The sequence below is a fragment of the Penicillium atrosanguineum genome (assembly GCF_028827265.1).
Source record: "Penicillium atrosanguineum strain IBT 20685 chromosome Unknown utg000001l_segment0_segment0, whole genome shotgun sequence".
NCBI classification, from domain to species: domain Eukaryota; kingdom Fungi; phylum Ascomycota; class Eurotiomycetes; order Eurotiales; family Aspergillaceae; genus Penicillium; species Penicillium atrosanguineum.
This window is the reverse complement of record NW_026623133.1, coordinates 479,400-498,484: the sequence shown is the minus strand read 5'-3', so window position 1 is coordinate 498,484 and position 19,085 is coordinate 479,400. Positions and strand designations below refer to the sequence as shown.

At 49.6% G+C, this 19,085-nt stretch overlaps 8 protein-coding genes across 8 annotated transcripts; 4 read left to right on the top strand and 4 right to left on the bottom strand.

The window, feature by feature from the left end:
* Nucleotides 1-567: 567 nt before the first annotated feature.
* Nucleotides 568-1,201, top strand: N7443_000178 (Isopentenyl-diphosphate delta-isomerase type 1; the record flags this gene model as incomplete). The annotated part of the gene is made up of 2 exons (XM_056880234.1): nucleotides 568-647; nucleotides 712-1,201. The coding sequence occupies 2 exons, from the start codon at nucleotides 568-570 to the stop codon at nucleotides 1,199-1,201; spliced, it is 570 nt and encodes a 189-aa protein (XP_056745472.1).
* Nucleotides 1,202-1,723: 522 nt separating this feature from the next.
* Nucleotides 1,724-2,419, top strand: N7443_000177 (DUF202 domain-containing protein; the record flags this gene model as incomplete). The annotated part of the gene is made up of 2 exons (XM_056880233.1): nucleotides 1,724-1,806; nucleotides 1,999-2,419. The coding sequence occupies 2 exons, from the start codon at nucleotides 1,724-1,726 to the stop codon at nucleotides 2,417-2,419; spliced, it is 504 nt and encodes a 167-aa protein (XP_056745471.1).
* A 322-nt stretch (nucleotides 2,420-2,741) lies between these two features.
* idi1 (isopentenyl-diphosphate delta-isomerase IDI1) lies at nucleotides 2,742-3,712 on the bottom strand (the record flags this gene model as incomplete). Its single annotated transcript, XM_056880232.1, has 3 exons — nucleotides 2,742-2,977; nucleotides 3,031-3,369; nucleotides 3,472-3,712. The coding sequence occupies 3 exons, from the start codon at nucleotides 3,710-3,712 to the stop codon at nucleotides 2,742-2,744; spliced, it is 816 nt and encodes a 271-aa protein (XP_056745470.1).
* A 585-nt stretch (nucleotides 3,713-4,297) lies between these two features.
* Nucleotides 4,298-5,581, bottom strand: N7443_000175 (TauD/TfdA dioxygenase family protein; the record flags this gene model as incomplete). The annotated part of the gene is made up of 3 exons (XM_056880231.1): nucleotides 4,298-4,484; nucleotides 4,542-5,083; nucleotides 5,138-5,581. The coding sequence occupies 3 exons, from the start codon at nucleotides 5,579-5,581 to the stop codon at nucleotides 4,298-4,300; spliced, it is 1,173 nt and encodes a 390-aa protein (XP_056745469.1).
* A 560-nt stretch (nucleotides 5,582-6,141) lies between these two features.
* Nucleotides 6,142-7,794, top strand: N7443_000174 (putative FAD dependent oxidoreductase; the record flags this gene model as incomplete). Its single annotated transcript, XM_056880230.1, has 4 exons — nucleotides 6,142-6,275; nucleotides 6,329-6,728; nucleotides 6,788-6,934; nucleotides 6,985-7,794. The coding sequence occupies 4 exons, from the start codon at nucleotides 6,142-6,144 to the stop codon at nucleotides 7,792-7,794; spliced, it is 1,491 nt and encodes a 496-aa protein (XP_056745468.1).
* Nucleotides 7,795-8,527: 733 nt separating this feature from the next.
* Nucleotides 8,528-10,717, top strand: N7443_000173 (uncharacterized protein; the record flags this gene model as incomplete). The annotated part of the gene is made up of 13 exons (XM_056880229.1): nucleotides 8,528-8,699; nucleotides 8,761-8,818; nucleotides 8,869-9,007; nucleotides 9,058-9,136; nucleotides 9,197-9,383; nucleotides 9,433-9,550; nucleotides 9,600-9,724; nucleotides 9,776-9,820; nucleotides 9,873-9,976; nucleotides 10,028-10,083; nucleotides 10,138-10,253; nucleotides 10,309-10,539; nucleotides 10,606-10,717. 13 exons carry the CDS (start codon nucleotides 8,528-8,530, stop codon nucleotides 10,715-10,717), a joined length of 1,542 nt encoding a protein of 513 aa, XP_056745467.1.
* Nucleotides 10,718-13,527: 2,810 nt separating this feature from the next.
* Nucleotides 13,528-14,487, bottom strand: N7443_000172 (uncharacterized protein; the record flags this gene model as incomplete). The annotated part of the gene is made up of 1 exon (XM_056880228.1): nucleotides 13,528-14,487. The coding sequence occupies one exon, from the start codon at nucleotides 14,485-14,487 to the stop codon at nucleotides 13,528-13,530; it is 960 nt and encodes a 319-aa protein (XP_056745466.1).
* Nucleotides 14,488-15,801: 1,314 nt separating this feature from the next.
* On the bottom strand, nucleotides 15,802-18,982 carry N7443_000171 (uncharacterized protein; the record flags this gene model as incomplete). The annotated part of the gene is made up of 15 exons (XM_056880227.1): nucleotides 15,802-16,246; nucleotides 16,308-16,370; nucleotides 16,448-16,482; nucleotides 16,535-16,610; nucleotides 16,830-16,858; nucleotides 16,957-16,971; nucleotides 17,039-17,057; nucleotides 17,112-17,196; nucleotides 17,442-17,512; nucleotides 17,552-17,639; nucleotides 17,682-18,010; nucleotides 18,063-18,187; nucleotides 18,250-18,583; nucleotides 18,637-18,774; nucleotides 18,831-18,982. The coding sequence occupies 15 exons, from the start codon at nucleotides 18,980-18,982 to the stop codon at nucleotides 15,802-15,804; spliced, it is 2,004 nt and encodes a 667-aa protein (XP_056745465.1).
* Nucleotides 18,983-19,085: the final 103 nt, after the last annotated feature.

Here is a 19,085-nt window from a genome sequence, read left to right as displayed (position 1 = left end):
ATGTTGCTGTCTCATATGACTGTTCATCATTTAGGCCCTCCCGATCTCTTGAGGCTATACCCGTAGACATTCCCCAGCATCCGGAGGTCTCCACTCGCTGTCACTTAGGCGATATACATGGACCCGAAAGATGCTCATACGTAGAAGGCATAAACCATCAAAGGTTGGGATAAGATTATATATCGAACATAATTGACTTATACTACGAAGTATAGCCGTCTTCTATCTTGGGGCCCTAGACATCATCGCAACCTTGCAATGATTCGTGATCTGCCGGCGGGATTGTCTGTAATACCAGCTCTCCTTTACACTTCTGTATCTATTCATAGCTGCGATAGCCGCCGTGATATGAGGCTCTTAATACATTGGTAGTCCTAATACGTCTAGTGTTTCATAATTTGCGCCTGGGGCTGCATTCCATTAGGGCAAGCGTTTGCCCCAACGCTAAGCGCCAGACTCCAGGAGACAGATTCCCTGTCAGTCAAGATATAAAAACGCCCACTATTACTTCCTGAAGGCACTTAGCCAACTCTCATCGATCCCCAAGCATCACATACCCGTCTTACCATGATTCGAAACAAGGATCGTCTATACGTCGCTCTCTACGCTCGGCGCGGAAAGTCTGAAACGTCAGGAAAGAAAGACGCGTAAGGAAGATAGAACTTGAATAGCCTGCTATATCTAAGTGACCGCTAAAATTTTGACTCACAGATACCACTGGGGCTTAGTTATTGGGCCTAAGACCGAAAAGAATCCAAGCAAAAGCGGGATACGCTTTGATGCGATAGAGAAATTGACAACGAAGGGACCAGTCTGGCAGCTTGTAGAGGAGACCACTTCACTGCTACCAGGAACTACTATGGTTCTTATCCGAGTCATGATTGGTAAAATCATAGACAAGGAACGGCTTCTTTCCGTTCTTCGGAATACTCCTGTTCCCGCATACGAGCCCAGGCCTGCCCATGATATCTATAATTGTTTTACATGGGTAGAAGAGACGCTGGGATCAATTCAACGTGATGGAAAAGCAATGGGGTCTTCGGTGCTTGACTGGGATTCTGTTCGTGAGACTGCCCTGTGGTATGTCAAGTATCATGTCGCGAAAATGAAGCTAGACCGCCGAACTGAAAGAGATGGCGGTTACAATATAAACACCGTTGCATCGTGGGATCTGATCGCCGGAAAAGAGTTTCCTACCTGAGAGCTCTAGTTAGAGCATTAGAGCTGGACGAAAGAGAAAATCCAAATGGGTCTGATATTTTCTTCTCTTGGCCACCAAAAACTTCTAAATCTCTTCTCGGGCATTTCTCTTCGGCAATTGCCAGAGAATCTTTCTTTGTAGTTCTGTTTTTTTTATTCTCATGACCATATAAGTCAGCCCAAATCGCCTACTTGGTCCTAGTTGCATTATCTCTTCCAGTGCAACAGTGAAAGCGGGTCAAAAAGGGGGACGGTCACAATCTCTGCCTGAGGCATTAGAGCTACGTGCGTAGTTGACAATTTGCTCGACGGACCCGTATAGCTACAGCTCTGCCTCCAAGGTTTTGTGGGAAATGCCTAAACAAATTTATTGAAAACTATAGTCTTTGGGTAAACACGGCAGGTGATCTTGTGCCATGACATCAACCGCAAGCGGGGGTCAGGTGACACTTTGTGAAGGCCCGCGCTCCGACTCTTCGTTCCTATCTGTTTGACCTCATTCTCATTCACGATAACCTGGAACATGGATCAGCCTAATGTCCTCGCCCGAGGACCATATAATCCGTTGATCAACCCGGCTCATTCGAAACCTGCATTGGTGGAACAGTAAGTCCAACCCGTGGAGACTGTGGGCCTGCGGCACAAGAGTTTACTCGTCCTTGAGAAATTCCGGGGTTCTTATTGCTTGTTTACATCAATATACGAACACCTGATGATCATCCCCAATACTGTATCGCGCTCACCTGGTCGCCTCCCTCATTTATCTCTTTCTTGAACAGACACTAACATCGCTCGTAGACATGTCGAGGATCAGCACCACATCCTCTTCTCGCGGCCCCTCTTAGGCGCGCTGCTCTTTGAAAATACGAGTTCCGATGCCCGCGACCACTGCGCCAACGAGCGCACTTTTCTCTCATGGCTGCGCTTGTCCATGTACTTGGCAGTCGTCTCCCTCGCGATCATCATCTCGTTCCATTTCCGGGAGCAGCCCTCTGGTCTGGAGCGGCGCATGGCTCTTCCCCTCGGCATTATCTTCTGGTTACTAAGCTTGACCTGTCTCGCTAATGGGTTCTTCAACTACGCTCGAACCGTCATGAAGTACAGCCGCAAGGCAGCTCTTGTCCAAAGTGGGTGGAAAACTCAGGTCGTCTTTACAGTGGTGGGCACGGTGATCCTGGGCAGTTGTATTCTCTTTCTGTCAACGGACCGAAACGGCTGAGACCTTCGATCTGACTTCTTTGCATTTCCGTTTTTTTTGATAACTTTGCTATATGGGAGCGTTGCATTGCATTGTATATGGGCGGTGCCTTTTTACGGCTGCATTCACATATTCATGTCATGACTGAAATCTGCTAATATTGCTAATATGAGAATGAACCAAGTCAATCGCTTGAGTTCCTAAACTTCAAGAGGCTTTTCAGAAGTGTTCCAATGTGGTGGATTAGATGGTGCGTAAGATGGTACAATATGCAGATGAAACGAGCTAGAGGTATCGGAGAATGTATCGAGAAAGAAAGGAAAGTTGAAGATTGCTGGAGATCTCACATCCGGCGAATCTCGGTCTCGTTCTTGTACTTGTCCAAGGCCGGGGTGCCCAGGTGACTCCACCACTCGAAGAGCATCGAGTTGCAGATCAGCTTGAACCATGGAGTGAACTTCAGATCAGGCTTCTGGAACATGGCCTTCAGCTCGTCGGCCGAGACGTAGCAGGTATCCCGCACCTCGTTCGGGCTGGGCTCCAGGTCAACGTCAGCCTGGATGAAAAGGATGTAGTCCACTAGTGAGATGTTAGCAGTCACCCCGCTTTATGAGTCCATAACAATGACATACCCTCGTGTTCGCCCCACTTTCCATCACTAGGAGCCTTGTAGTGAATTCTGGTGAAGAACTCAAACTTGTCCAACGGCACCTGCTCGGCCTTGATGCCCAGCTCGTGGTCCAGCTTGCGCTGTGCAGCACGCTTCACACCCCGAACGGCCGCATCGAGCTCTGCACCAGTCTCACCGGGAATTCCAAGAGGGTGGGAACAGCAGGTGTTGGTCCACATGTCAGGGAAGGTAATTTTCTCGGTAGCACGCTGTTGCAAAAGGAGGCGGTTGTTGGAGTCGAACAGGAAAACGGAGAAGGCACGGTGTAGGAGACCTTTGTCAATGTTGGTCATCAAGTGGCCTAGAGAAAAAGCAATTGTTAGTACCAGTTCCTGGTAATCGGAGGCGACCGCCACTACCCCTCCTAAGAGAATGGAGGGGAATGTGTGACTCTAGGACGTACAGGCCTTCTTGCTGGCACTGCCAATAGGACGATCATTATTATCAAGGACAATACAGACTTCGTCCATCAGACGAACCTGCTCCTCGTCGTAGCCCGCGAGTTCAGCTCCCTCCTGAGCGGCGCTGCCATGGGCGGTGGGGAGGACATCCCGAGCCAGGGAAGTGTCGACTTCGGGGAAAAGAGAAGCCACATTCTCAGCGGTGATCTCCGGCGGAGCCGTAACTGTCATGGTAGCACTCATCTTGAACAATTGCCTGTAATAAGAGGTTCCTGAAGTCGAAAGAACAGAAAAGGAATGCGAAATGCGGGCGGTGGGTTCAAATGAATGTTTGGGGCGGCACTACCCCCAAGGCGGTATGGATCGGCAGCTTGGACCCTCTAGTTCAACATCTTCCTCTTGAGAATTTCTTATTTTTATTGCTGATCAGTATACTTTGGGAAGCTAGTTTATTCCTAAGAATGGGTTTCAATCCCCTTTTATGACTTAGAAAAAAGCACAAAACGTTCCAGATGGCAGGTTTGTCCAATGCTTTCCAACCCTTACAGCCCTGGAGTCAGAGGTATTCCTGTGTAGCACAAGTAGGGATGTGCAGTACAGCTTGCAGCTTTGGAACATTGCGGTGAGAGATATTTCCTCATGAATGAAAGTATGAATGAGTTTGGCCTCGAAATAAGCATTGATGATAGAGCTCCAGCAGGTCCTTTAGGCATATGTACATATTTACAGTATATCTTGATGTCTGGTTCTGATGCTGGCCTCGCGAAACGAGTGAAGCCCCCACCCTTTATCACACGCGCATGTCCAGGGATACTCATGGAGGTGAGCTCACTTCAAATCCAAGCCACTCAAGTCTGCCAGCTCCTGGATTTCCTCTGGTCCCAACAAGCCAAGCCCTTCCCGCCGAGTGCGTGCCTTAGCATCGAAAACAGGTTTCTCTGCCAACGAGGTTACTCGAGTTCCATGTCTCGGCTGCGATCCCTCATAATCCCAGCTAGCGTTATGAATTGTGATGCTAAAATTTGTCAGTCTGTACTCTCCTCAAAATCACTTCTAGGGAGTCGTGGTTTACCGATTATCCCAGAGTGCACTTGTCCGTGGACTCCACTTGAAGCGGACCTGGATATCTGGATTCTTCTCATAGACATCAAACAGATATCCAAGAATTACATCACTTTCAGCCTTGTCCAGACCCACGATTCGATTTGTCATGGCCCGGTTGACCCAGAGGGCTTTCCATCCGGTAGCAGGATGGACGCGGACAATAGGATGCTCGCGCTCCACGTATTTGGGGCCGGCCTCAGGGTTCTTACGGTCCAAGTAGGGATGAGCGGATCGATAAATGGCAGATTTGCCATCAATAAGTTTGCGGAAGAGGGGTGATAGCTTCTCGTAGGCTGAGTATCCACTGGCCCAGAGGGTGTCTCCCCCCACTGTAGGCACAGTGTCATTATGAAGGTGCGTTACTCCAGCAGGTTGTCTCTCATGGACAAGATCTGTATGCCAGCGTGATGATCCGCCCGGTCGACGGAAGCTGGCTGGTGTCTCTGTTTCCTGTAATGCTGGCCATATGACACTCACACCAGCGACTCCAGGGACCTGAGGCACTTGAGGCTGTAGACGGCGTTAGCGATATGAGTTTTGGGGGAGATGAAGAACATGTCGTACGTGAATTTCAATTTCGCCGAACCACTCCCCTAGCTCTTTCTGCTGCTGTGGAGAGATATCCTGGTCACGGAAGAATACGACGCTCCGCTCGGCAATGAGCAAACCTAGTTCATCTTTCTGCTTATCTGTGAGATCCCTGAGTTGCAAGCCCACAATCTCAGTACCGATGTGCCTCGTTAGATGAATCACTTCCTTCGCTGCTGACAGCAATGCCTTCTTCTCGGGATCGGCTCGAGTGCCTGGGTCTATATGCTGACGATCATAATCTCTCACGTTGAAAACGTCATCCACGAAAAGAGGACGAGATGGTCGATATGGATATCCAGCACTGAGATCAATTCCAGCTTTGTCAAGACGCTCTCGTGCTGGCCCTGGGAGACTCAGACTATCCTTCCTTGGCGGCGCGACGTCTACAATGCGGGGATCAATAGGAGCAGGAGCCATGCTGATCAGAAAACTCTGTATCTCTATCCCTCGATTTGAGGGCAGATATGTGCCATACTTATTGCTCTTGATAATCTAAGTCCGAGCACATCATCGCCGCGCCACATTGCGTCTTCTGCGCAACACCCATCGCAGACGAGATCATAGCCCCTCTATACAGGGATTCGCCTTACCCCTCACCATTTCCCAATAAGAAAATTGTTATTTTCGTCGCGCAGCTCTGGGCCAATCTGAGGCCAACTATCTTGCGGCGTCACTTCAAGCGGGGAACTTATTATTCCACAATGTGCTGTACAAATCACGAAGATTGCATGGGTGGAATTTCTAATCCATTTGAAACCATGCCGTTCGTTCCGAAAGTCATTTGGTGTTGGAGTTTGGGGACTTCATTAACATTACATGCCGTAGCTTCGATGGCGAGATTTTGGACCCAAATGCTTCATCGCCGACACAGCGGCGACTAGGTCATTTAGGAACTTGTACATATAGTTTAGGAATGGACTTCTTGCTTCGAAAGCAAGTTTTTTCCAGCAATCTTGGAATACAAGTACTTCGGGATAATGACCGACAGCACAATAAACCGTGTAGCAATCATTGGCGCTGGCATTAGTGGTATTGTCAGTGCCGCCCATCTTCTTGCCGCGGGGCTAGAAGTGACGGTCTTTGAGAGGAGTCAAGCGGCCGGCGGTGTCTGGTACGTTCTGATAGTGTGTTGAAAACGTCAATTTACGTCAACTAACCTTGCAGGCTTTTTGACAAGCGAGTACCGATCGAAGTTCAGTATCCAAATCGCCGGCCATCGGATGTGGGTTGGTACAGCCAGGACAATAGAAGTGAGAATGAACAACGGACTTTGGTTCACGCACCCCCGGGTCCCTGCTATGAAAGTCTCACCAACAACGTCTCAACCCCGTTGCTCCGCACGAAACTCAATGCATGGCCCGAGGGCACCCCGCACTATGTCAATCATAATGTGCTCAAAGAATACATCCAGGATACATCTAAGAAGACAGGTGTTGACGATGTAACTATTTATGGCGCCCTTGTGAAGCAAGTCTATAAAGAAGATCAAAATTGGCACGTTCACTGGACTACGTTGAATGAGGAGTCCGGCACAGGAAATATTGTTGAGCATCAGAAATCTGCGGTAAGCTTCGCCTGGGCATGATTCAGGTAGCCCAAGAGTAAGATCTAACCCGAGGACAGAAATTCGATGCTGTTGTTGTTGGATCAGGCCACTATCATACTCCTCTCATCCCTGATATCACCGGTCTGGCTGAAGCAAAAGCCAAATGGCCTGCAAAGATCACACATTCAAAGTCATTCCGAAGCTCCAAGGGGCTTGAACAAAAGGTATATCCTATAAGGTGCTCATTATAGTATGGCATGTTGACTTTATTCAGAATGTTCTGTTGGTAGGAGGCGGAGTCTCCTCGGTGGACATTGCTCGTGAGATTAGCCCTGTCGCGAAGCACGTCTATCAGAGCACCCGTAATGGTGCTTTTGACATTCCAGCGACTGCACTTCCTAAAGGCACCTTTCGAGTTGAGGAAGTAATAAAATTCGAACTGATCTCGTCTGAACCGTCACCAGACGAGCATTCGCCGATAATTGCGCACCTAAAATCCGGTCAAACACTGCGCGACATCGATCTAGTAATACTTTGCACAGGTTACCAAATGGTGCTACCTTTTCTTCCGCAGTACAACGAGACTGACGCAACTGCATCGTATGCAAGCAACTCATTCATTGTGACCGACGGCGCCCAGTTTCACAATCTGCACCGCGACGTGTTCTACATCCCAGATCCAACGTTGGCCTTTGTGGGGGTGCCCTTCTATACCGCAACTTTTACCCTCTTTGAATTCCAGGCCATCGCCGTTGCAGCATTCTTCTCTGGGATATCGCAGTTGCCATCGACCGAGAGTTTAAGGGACGAATATGAATCCCGAGTTAGGGAAAGGGGGCACGGTCGGAGCTTCCATTCGCTCAAAGGCGAGGAAGAGGCCTACGTGAAGAGCTTGGTTGAATGGGTGAACGCTGGAAGAGCGCATCGCGGACTACCCCTTATTGAAGGCCATACTTCATCCTGGGTAGAGGCCAAGAAAGGCCAGATTGAAAAGCTGCATTTGCTTTGGCAAGGACTTCCTCAGTCTAGTTCTGAGTCGGAAGCTCTGGTCAAGCGACCTGCAGAAGTGGAGGTGATCGCATGAGAAAACATCAAGGCAATGAAAGGACATGTCATTATCGTTTCATCATAGAATTCAGCTCGTTTCTTGAGACTATCGAATCAGCGAGTTACTTCTCACCAATACTACCGTGGGAACGTGGGCAAACTACATGATATCCGAAGACAACACAGCTCCGGCAAATGATGCAAAGAGATCCCTCAATTTGACAAATGTAATTGGCTACTTTGGATTCTCCAAGCGGGGAAATTGGATTTTCAAGACCCGTGAGAGGTTAGTGGCACACCATCAGTGATGTGTATGGCGAGCTCCACGGCGTGCGCGATGATGACCACTCGGCGGGATATGACACCAGTGGTCAATGTAATATCTGGATCAATTCGTAAGCCTTCGTTCCCTGATAAGATTGTGGCACTTTTGTACGGATGTTTCTCATCCGCGCAGAAATTGCGCAAACAAGGCTGACCATCATTCGACTACAGCAAGAAGCTACCCCCTCCTGCCGAGCTAATGACAAGGCACCAGAGCTCAAGTATGGATAGATCCCCGCTTTCACTATGAGATTAAACATACTGCCTGGTAAGCACGCAATTTTACCACCAAGTTCAATGGTAAAAATGCTCGGGGTGGATCCGATAGCATTCTTCGGTATAGCATACCATTCCAGCCGATCAATTGACGCGGGGCTTTATTTTCCTTCTCCTTATAAGAACGCAGTCGGATGCCAAGAAACATTGAGCGATCTTAGAATTTCAATATGTCAACCACCCGTCTCGAGGAGGCAGCTGGCAAATCGTCTGACCTAGTGGTTCAGAAACCCGTGAAAAAAAGATGGGTCAGCTACATTTGGGATACATTTGACAAGTCTCCAGAGGAGCGCAGATTGCTCTTCAAGTTGGACTCGGCGATATTGACTTTCGCGTCACTGGGTTGGTTGCTTCTTTATGAGACTTTTTTAAGATTGTTGCTGACTGCGTTTTGTGATTCCAGGTTATTTTATTAAGTATCTTGATCAGACCAACATCAATAATGCGTTTGTGTCGGGAATGTACGTCGCGAGTGGAGCTATTAGCATCGCAACAACCTAACAATATTCAGGAAAGAGGATTTGGGCCTATATGGCAATCAACTCAATTATATGCAGACGTGTTGGACTGTCGGCTATGTTATCGGCGAGATCCCGAGTAACATACTCCTGACGCGTATCCGCCCTCGATACTGGATTCCAGCTGCGGAGGTAAGGTGATGAACTTCTCACCTGTAGATTTTTCGGCTAAATTTTTCCAGCTTCTTTGGACGGTGCTCACCTTTTCGTTGTCAAGATGTAACACTGCCACTCAGTTCTACGTCCTAAGATTCTTCATCGGTATGTACGTCCATGATTCATTCATGGTTGATTGTCTTTCTCTAACATCTCGCTCACAAGGTCTCGCCGAGAGCACCTTTTACCCCGGCATGCAGTATATCATCGGATCCTGGTATCGCAAAGACGAGCTTGCCAAACGATCGTGTATTTTTCACACGAGCAGCGGTATTGCCAGCATGTTCTCTGGATATCTTATGGATGCTGTTTATCAACTAGGTGGTCGAGGGGGTTTCAAGGGGTGGCAATGGTAAGGCAGGAACTGAGCCCAGCAAAGATCTTCATCTGACTCGAGACAGGCTCTTCCTAGTCGATGGAATCATTTCTCTCCCGATCGCTATTAGTGGCTTCTTTCTGTTGCCAGATGTGCCCGAAATCTCCAGCCCATGGTATCTCAGCAAGGATGTAGGTCGCTTGGTGCTGTGTGGCTTATCTCTTTTGATACTAACATCCATGGTCGCACTAGGAAGTTGCACTGGCGCAGACGCGGATGAAAGAAGAAGGCAGAAAGGACAGAGGGCCGTATAATAAGGCAAAACTGAAGAAAATCTTTTCTTCATGGCACATCTATCTTCTTACACTACTTTACGTGTGGGTACAAACGCTTTCTCGGTTGATTCATCGCTAATATCCGAGTCATAGTCTCTTCAACAACGGTGCTGCCGGGGCTCAGCCGATATTCCAGCAGTATGTTCGAATGACTTCCTCGCTGATTATAGTTATTAAGCATTCATCGCAGGTTTTTGAAGGCCTCGAAAGACCCCAAATACTCAGTCGGCCAGATCAACGCATATCCTACAACAACCTATGCTGTTCAAGTTGTCACTACGCTCGCTTATGCCTGTGAGTCAATCAAGTTGCGCTGCCAGGAAAGTTGTAGCTAATAAAATCAAGGGTGTTCGGACTCTTTCCTGAAAGGAAAGCGTTGGCCACCAATTATCTTCGGTGCTGTGAGTGGGAAACTGTTGTGATTGCCTCGTAACCAAGAAGCTAACCAGGGCCAGATGGTGAACATTATCAGTTATGTCTCGTTAGCCGTTTGGGACATCCCGGTCGGTTGGAAGTGGACTTGCTACATTATCTGTGGTTCTGGATTTGGGCTAAGCGGCCTCCTGATGGCGTGAGTGAAACGGGCTACATGGCATCTCTACTTATTGATTAATGACGTGCAACAGCTGGGCCCATGAGATTTGCTCCGAGGACAACGAAGAGCGATCTCTCGTGATTGGCAGCATGAACGAAATGGCATATGTCCTCCAGGCGTGGCTCCCTTTGATTGTGTGGCAGCAGGTGGATGCGCCCGAATATCGCAAAGGTTTCATCACGACCTCCTGCCTATCGCTTCTTTTAATCATTGGCACTCTGGTCGTCCGAAAACTTGATCTGAAGGAGCAGCGAGAGAAAGGGTACGTCTGATGGATATTTCCGATTTGATTTACTCTATGAACTGAGTATGCTAACTCGGCTGGCAGTGATAGGACGAATCGCATAGATGGGACGGAAGACGACTTGTCGGACTCGCCGGCAGCGACACCGGTGGATACAAAACTACCCAAAGCGCTAGGTGACATTACACTGGACTGATCCTTGTGATGTCCTTCAAGTTGAATAGCCCCTTGATCTTTAGAGTGCGGCAATACAAAAGACGATTGAGTGCACTCTACGGAGATACGGTCTCATGAACATAAATTATTAACCAAGCATCTATATACAGGAGGCTGATCAGGCGGGCCAATCCGAGAATCCGAGGGGACCTGATTGTACCACAAAGTGTTTCCCATAATTCCAAATTACGTGGAGCTTAAGAAAGCAGAAACTCCCACTCCCAAAATCACATTAGAAATCCGAGTACGCAGTGGGCATACAGACCGAGTGCGTCACCACACGGTGGGCCGGGTGGGTTGAGGCCATCAATTCACTAGCCGACCATACCACTGAATTCAGGTGGATGCCTGGCTCGTGCCTTTCTCCGAGAGGCGTTCGTTAGATCTTTTGGAATACTTTTCTCCGCTTCTTCATCCGATTTGTTCCAGTGACGCCGGTCACACCCAACATCCCCATGAATCAATCACTAGCTTGTCTATACTAAGGCCGATCCCATGATTCAGGATGTAAAAGTTTGTTGGTAGATTGGATGCCCATGTCCTTCGATGCCACGAAACAAAGGCACCCGTACTTTTTGTTCCTGGAGAAGATACGCGAGACTAGCGTGTGATGAAGAAAGAAAAAAGGAGATTTCAAAAAATAAAAATAAAAAAAGTTGAGAATTGAAGGAAATAAGACAATCGTCCAAAGAGCTCCACGACCGGGATGTTTTTGTCATCGTTTTGCGGCTTTTCGTTGGTGGAACCAATCTGTGGACAGTGGAGGCGCGCATCGTGGTTGATCGACACTCAAATCCTAATCTCCTAATCTCCTAACTCAGCGGCTCTGTTATCCTTGCACAACGGTTTCTTCCAGCGGCCCCAGGGCCAAAGCTTCCTGTACGGAATTACCCCTTATGACGACTTCCCCTCTTTCGACCTGCCATCGTGGCGTTTGTTATGCGGCCCGATACGAGGATCAAGGGGAACTAATGCTCATCATTCCGGAGCAGCAATCTCCACCGGTTTAGCGCCTGTGACATCTCGACTTGGTCGATTTGCCTCGGCGGGAAGGGGGGGGGGGGGGGGGGGTCTCGCCCATGGAAAGTCACAGCTACCACTTTCTTTATACAGATGGATCATGCCGTACTTTGCACAGTCTCAATATGAATACTACACGGGTTATCTCCGTACCCCGTTCGCAAAGTACACAAAGTACGCAGATCGACGATCGTGGTCCACGGCGTCATTTCGAACCGGCTTAGACCAATGATCGACACTCAGGCGCGATGGCTTGCTTTGTTACTTGCGGGGATTGCGCCAGCTCCCATTTGAGGACCAGGAGCCGGTTCAACTGGGCAAGTGGAGAGAGCGGGAAGTACCAACACTGTTTGGTGACAAAGTCCGACGTGTGATTCAAGGGTATCAGGCCAGAAGTGGCTGACCCCACAGGCCAGTGTGCGATCTTGTTTCCGGTGACTAGCCGAGCTCAATGGGATTCAAAACTCCGAGATTAAAATTAAACGGTCCGGGTTCAAGGGGCTGAGACATTTGCTGTATAGACGTTGAGCCCTTTGCCCTGAAGAGGTATAACACGATCACAATATATCAACTGGACGAGTTTAGCTCGAGGAGCTTGGGGCGCTTCGGAAGGTTCCCCGACCACATTGCGCTATGGGCGAGGGTTCCTTTTTTCTCAAATCGTCCCTTATTTCGCCGATCATGGCCCGCTTTGTCTCGAAGATCCCTCTGACCCTGTCTTAGCGTGTGACCCGGCTTTGATGGGTGGAGTACTACAAGAGTCGAGACTGTTCACCGGACCGAAAGGTTACGCGGTGTCTTGTTCTGCTTGCGAAGCTAAGGTGGTCAGGAGAGTGGGGAGGGGGGATGGACGGGCTGTATAGGGGCTACGCGTGGGGGGAGTTTTACACGCTCGCGGGGGCCATCGCAGACTGCATTTGCCCAGCAATCTCGGAGAATAGAGAGGGTGTCAAGGTAGCGAGATAGCCGGTGAAAAAAAAAAAAAAAAAAAAGGTCAAATTGTCTTTTGTTGTCCAGTCCCTCAAGTGCCAGGTTGAGCTTCCAGTGCAAATATTTAAGGGACCCGCTCATTAACCGACAAGCTCCGGCTTACCGCGCGCCAGTGTGTCGAACCCACTGCAATGATATCACACCAACACGGGAACATTGGAACATTGGAACATTGGAACATTGGTTCTCGTGATTCTGAGAATGGATTGACAAACAACTGTAAAAACAATTCAAATGTAATCAAAATGCCGCCATCGTGGTCCGTCACCAATGCGTCGTAGTACATGCGAAAAAATCCATCCCGAAATGCAACGCCTGAGGAATGTCGGACCAGCCTCGCTGCTATGCTCGACCGTACAAAATGCTAGAGTTTATGGGGTTTAAAGCAAGAATGTTGAGCATGGTTCTGCCCAGCAGAACTCGTAGAGGGCAGAGTATACAAAGGGCACGGGCAAAGGCCTACAAAGAGGTCACGCCGGCTGCTTGTGAAGCCACTCTTTCAGTTTCTTGAACCTGAGCAGCAGATTCTAGAGTTTGGCCTCCTGGCCAAGGCTGATATAGGCTTGACGTCTTCTTTGACAGGGGAACGTCTAGTTGAGGGTCTCGCACCGCGTGGTCGCATCTCACATTCCTCCAAATGTCTAGACAAACATCAGTATACGAATTGTACATGTCCATTCGTAAGTGCATCTTACTTGATCAAGGAATCATGTCGAGCTACCTTGAACTCACACCACTCGCAGGCATGCTTGCGCACTCCTCGATGAATCTGGATCCCAGTCAGCCAGTGCCTTTCTTCGGTCCTTTTATTTGACTCGCATTGTCAATGTGTCTCCGAAGATCCGCATTTCTCCCAAACGTCTTCTTGCATCCGGAACAGTTGAAGGTTTTTTTGAAGGAAGGGTCATGCCGTTTCTGGTGCTCGGTACAGTTGGAACGTCTGGTGAAGACGTACCCACACACGGGACATTTGCGTCCGTCCTCCATGTCCTTGTCCATGTGATTATTGAGATTGCGGTTTTTGTTGACGTTCTGCGGAGGATTCGGGGAGAAGCTTTCCGTTGAGGTCGCGCTGCGAGGAGAAGAGGAAGTCTGTGCCGGGTTGTAATGGCTAGCGAGGGTTCTGCTTCCATCTGTGACTGTTGTAGGGTGGTATGATCCTCTGTCGACCGGTATCGTCGGCGGATTAACGGTGATGCATGGCTCTGGGAAGTAAGGTTGATTCCAATGACCGGTCGCGGAGGCGGCTTCTAGTGGAGTTGACGGTCCCGAGCACGGCGTCGGGGTCCAGTAGGCAGGAATCTGCCCTGCGTAGCTGACCGGTCCATCAAGTTCCAAGGCCGAGTTATAGTTTGGGGATAGACCTATGGTCTGTGAGTCATAGAGACTAAGCGGGGTGTTGGACGCGGGTGGTACGCCATTATAATTTGAGAAACAAGGTCCGCTGGAAAAATGGTCGACTTTCATAGGAGCTTCGTAGTAGTTTTCGGTGGTAATCATCTGGTTTGAAGGTGCATGAGAAGCTGCAAACGGTACTGCATGGGGAAATGCCCTTAAGTTGTCGAAGCCGGGCTCCAGGTCACAGCCAGAGATGCCTAGCCCAATCGGCGAGAAATTTAGCCCTTGAGAGGTCGTTGCGGAGACTGGAGAAGGGTAGGTAGCTGACGCATCAAAGGTGTGAGTGTCTTCTGGTATGGAGTGGGCCATCAAAGAACGATAGTGCACCGGAATTTGATCCATGATGATCGTTCTACGGGTCTATCGCAAGACTCAGGTAGAAGTCATGCGCAAGGCGAGATCAAGATAATTGAGGGAATGACGGCAGTATAAATAACGAATGCAACAGCTAGAGCCGTTGGTGACAAGTAGCGGCATACATCGAGGGTGGCTGAGGGACGTCAAGCAGGCACAAGGCTATTGGAGACAAGTTTGCGCCGCATCGGTGGTGAAGAGTTGAGTAGGATTGACGCCTCGCCGAACAAGGCAGATTTTCAAAGAGAAGGGGAAGGGGGGGGGGGTGTCTGCAAATGCGGTGGGAACGATAAGTGGGGTGGCAGACTAACGGCCGGGGGGGGGGGGGGGATCCAGATCGATGAGGTCTGTCTGCAAGTTTTTCAGTAGAAGTACCCATGCACCATAGATTTAGCGCCGGAGAAGAGCGACCACAGATGCCCGATGCTCCCTGGGCAAGTGATATGTCATGGGTTCAGGCAGGTCCGTCTTTTCCGGGCTTAGGGTGTCCCTGGAGTCCTCGGATGGAGCAGAGGACGAAGCGCGAGATTGATGAATCAGAGAAATAAATAATACTGAACTCAGGGAGCGAGACGGGAGATTGGCATCGTGCAGGGTAGGGAGGCCAAAAAGAAACCCCCGACCTGCGACTAAACACAACAACGGCGGCTGCAACTTATGGACTTGGGAAAGGCTAACCATCCCATCGATCACCGCCGGACTGGTCTGCCCAACAGCGTCGCGTCCCATGCAATCCCATGCATGAAGGATGACCGTCTCCAGCCATACAGCATCCTCATTTGAGCCCGAAGCTCTGGGTGCTGGCTTGGCGATATACATCGTACTTGAACGCTGTACGCCCTGAGTGTTTCCATACACAGCCCCTCCATGTTGGACTTCCGTCTTCACTTTTTGCCATCTGACTATTGTCGCTTGCCGAACTACCCTTCCGAGGCGTATGTATACCACCGTCGGCTCCACATGTTGCACCCCACAGGTTGAGTAGGGGATCCATGAGCTATGTAATAAACACGGACCCTAAAACAGAGTAGAATCCACAGGTTATTGAAAAAAAAAAAACCAAAAAAAAAAAAAAAAAAAACCACAGATATTCATAAAGTTGAGAAAGCCTCGAAAAACGCCGTAAATCGCTAATTCTAACCAATCTAGTCTTCAAACTCGAGACGTTAGGGTGGCTCCACACTGTCGTGCAGGGGGTCGAGGTCGTGCGTGGCTGTAGGCGCTAGGGCGGTGGCCCCTTCAAGGTTGAGCACGATGACCCCTTTTCTTCTGGATAAAGAAAGTGCATGTCACAAATCGGTTTCATTCGGCACGGTGCTGCGCGGCCGTCCTGGATACGCGCTCCACCTGCGCTCGAAGCTGTTCAATTGCGTCGATCACATCCGCGAGCTGTGCCTGGCCGCCCCGCGCCGAGTCTGGTTCACGCACATCATCCTGCTCCACATCGGTTCGTTCATTTCCAGGGCCTGGGCGTGTTTCGGCTACGCAAGGGTGCTGTGGGTCCTGACATCGTGAGGCACTCGGCTGACCGGCAGGGACATGTCCTGCCATTTGCAATGGAGGGAGACCTGTGGTCCGTCGATTCAGACGGCGCCAGCTGGACTCATAGACCCAGATGAGCATGACAAAGGGAAGGTGAGTTGCGCGCAGGAGGACAATGCGCACGCGACGAACCGTCCCCGCTGAAAGAAACAGTCGCATGGGGCGAATGCAAAATAGCGGGATTAGATTCTTTGTGACATGTGAGCTTTTCGACGTTCCAGAACTTGAACAGAAGCCTTCAAGGTTTCTCGTGGGCGCTAACTGACCAGGGGGGCATGAAATACGTCAGGCGTCGGGAGTTGCTGCTCTCCAGAACGTAGATAGACAATCTACTTAATTAGCGCCACGGGAACTTCTCCGTAGGGCAGTGCGATGATTCTCGTCAATTCGGGAACTCGGTACTCACTGGAAAAGATATTCCTCACGAGCATGAAGCATTACCTAGAATACGATTAGCAACATGTGGTAATTTACGCGCCGCGACCGAACGCACCCCTTCCATGCTCATGCTCATCAGACTGATCAGCGATGAGAGTAATAAAATATTGCTCATCGGAACAAAAATCAACCTGCGATATCGTCAGTGATGGGGCCAAACGTAGAATCTCAAAATTGAATCATATAGAAATGCGTGGCAGTTAATGCGGGGACGACATCAGCCCTAAGAGGAATAGGCTGGAACACCGCAAGATGCCAAACTACTGCAGGCCACCGTCACTTCTCAAAACGTGATCACGGCATTATGCGGTGATTTCTGTCTCGACGTGACACACAAGGGGGAAACTCACATCAAGCCGTAGCCGAAGATCGGGGAGATCTAAAATTTAGCGCGTTAGTCAACTAAACGCGATAGCCAACCATTTCGCCAATCTGCAGGGATCGTGCAGAAACAGCCGCTAGTTGCAGTAGACTTACTTCAGCTGCGGAGTCCTATAGCCAATCAATGCAGCCACCGTCAGTCAAATATGCAGGTCAAGGGAGTAGTGAAGTCACCCACGAGTCCAAGAGCGCTAGATCTGCCTTGCAGTTAGAAAGAAGCGGTCGACAACAAGGGATCTTCACCGCCATACCCAAAAAACACTTTCACTAGCATCCACGACATTTCTTTGAGCGACAAGCGGTCGCGGGCCAGCATCGTAAACGTAGTCAAGAACCCTGCAGTGATCCCGTCCGTTAGTTGTTTCAGGTCTACTGGGCTATGCCATCTCAGCCACTCTCACCGATATACAGGACCATCACTACCGGCAAGAATCTAAAGAAAGCTTTCGTCTGGAAATCTATCAGCCTTGCGGCCCCACAAGCCGGTTTCGAAGTGACACAGTACCATCTCTTTTAATACCGGAATCTGTCATAGCCACAGTCAGAAAAGGCAGGTTTTCAATATAGGTCATACGACTTACGAGACTGCCAAAATAGGAGTTCAGGCTCACGAGGGAGCATATTCTGTGGGTCTTGCGTCAGAATCTGCGAGCTGCGAATTGCATGCCGGTCAAAATGCAGGGCAACCTACCTCGGGACCAAAAATAGAGCCTCAAGGGACAGGATATCGAATGACATATCGAGGATATAGTCATCCCCCCTCGCTAACCCAATGGTCCCTGCGCGTCCCCTGTCAGTCCTAGAATTTGTAGATGACCCACTTGCGCAGTTGAGGATTGGCAAGGCGGACTTCAGAACAGTAAACTCACTCGTAATAATGAAGGAGATTCCGACACCGATAATGCCGAGGTTCCAGAGGCTCCAGAAGTCCATCTGGTAAAACAACATGCCCGCGTCGACCATTCCACTCAGTTCGTCATATGCAAAAGCAGCAATCCACACATCCATCAGTGCCTCAAAGAATCCGAGGCCATTCTGTTTTCTCTCCACAAGGACTGAATAGTACAGAAGCAGGAAGGAAAGGAAGAAGGCTGCTTCGAACAATTTTCGGTACACGGGCACTCTCAACCTAGAATATGGATCCGCCGTTCTGGATGTGCGGGTGAGCCAGCTATCACACAAGTTGCTAAGTCAGTACTAACCTTCTGTTGAACATGTGCGGATTTTTCTTCGAGTTCACGGTAAGTGAATCCCAGAACACAATTTCCCCGTTCCAGATGTCGTTGACCACGCGCTGAACAACCCGCTGGCTCAGGAATCTTTTGGCCTGGGCAATGGCGGCAATTTCCAGTGCATTCAAGCCGAAGAATCGAGAATATCTAACGATACCATGGGCTTCCTCACTGATGCTTTCTCCTCCGGTTTCACTGTTCCGGGGGCATTCTCAAGCACAAGCCGGGAGACAGCAGTCGAAGAGCCAGACAAGAGTGGAGTAATTTCCATTTGCCTCGGTGTCGTTAAACCGGAGAGTCCTCTTCCCGCTTCTACTGAATTTGTAGACCCACGTCGCGGGATCGGTAGTTCTTCTAGCAGAAAGTCGATGGTTTCACGCTGGTCTAAATGGCACAGAAACTGCCAGGCAACGAATTCACAGGCCGAGCCTCGACTTTCATTGAGTCCCCAATCGTCCTCGGGGGCATTGGTAAAGTCCCATTTCAAGATCCTGTGTCACCTAGTCAGCCTCGTTCTTTTTCAGATGAGCTGGACATGGCTTACATCAACGCAACAATAATAAATGGGTTGTGGCTATCCTCGGCCAGGGTGTGAACCAGCTGTCGCAGACGTTGCCCTCGGGATCCATATCTCATTTGCTCAAATGAGTATGCCATGTCACCCACGGCCAGACTGATGAAACTGCTCACGTAGATTAATGTCGGTCAGATTTGGATATCTTGGAGTGCAGGAGATACCTAGACAACTTGGGTATTACTTCGAACAGAGGCTCATCTGTGCCAATGTTGGGAATGACAACGTGGTCCATGGTATTTGAATCCGTAGAGCGCGTATGCAGGCTGGACTTGGCGGAATGCAAACTGTGGAGTTCGGCTAGAGGCGAGCCCATGTCCAAGATGTAGAACCGAAACTCCCAAGAAAGTCCACGTGAGTCGGTTGATCAGATATTGACTGATCGATCTTTTCACTCTGTATGGTAGTGCCTCACCCCT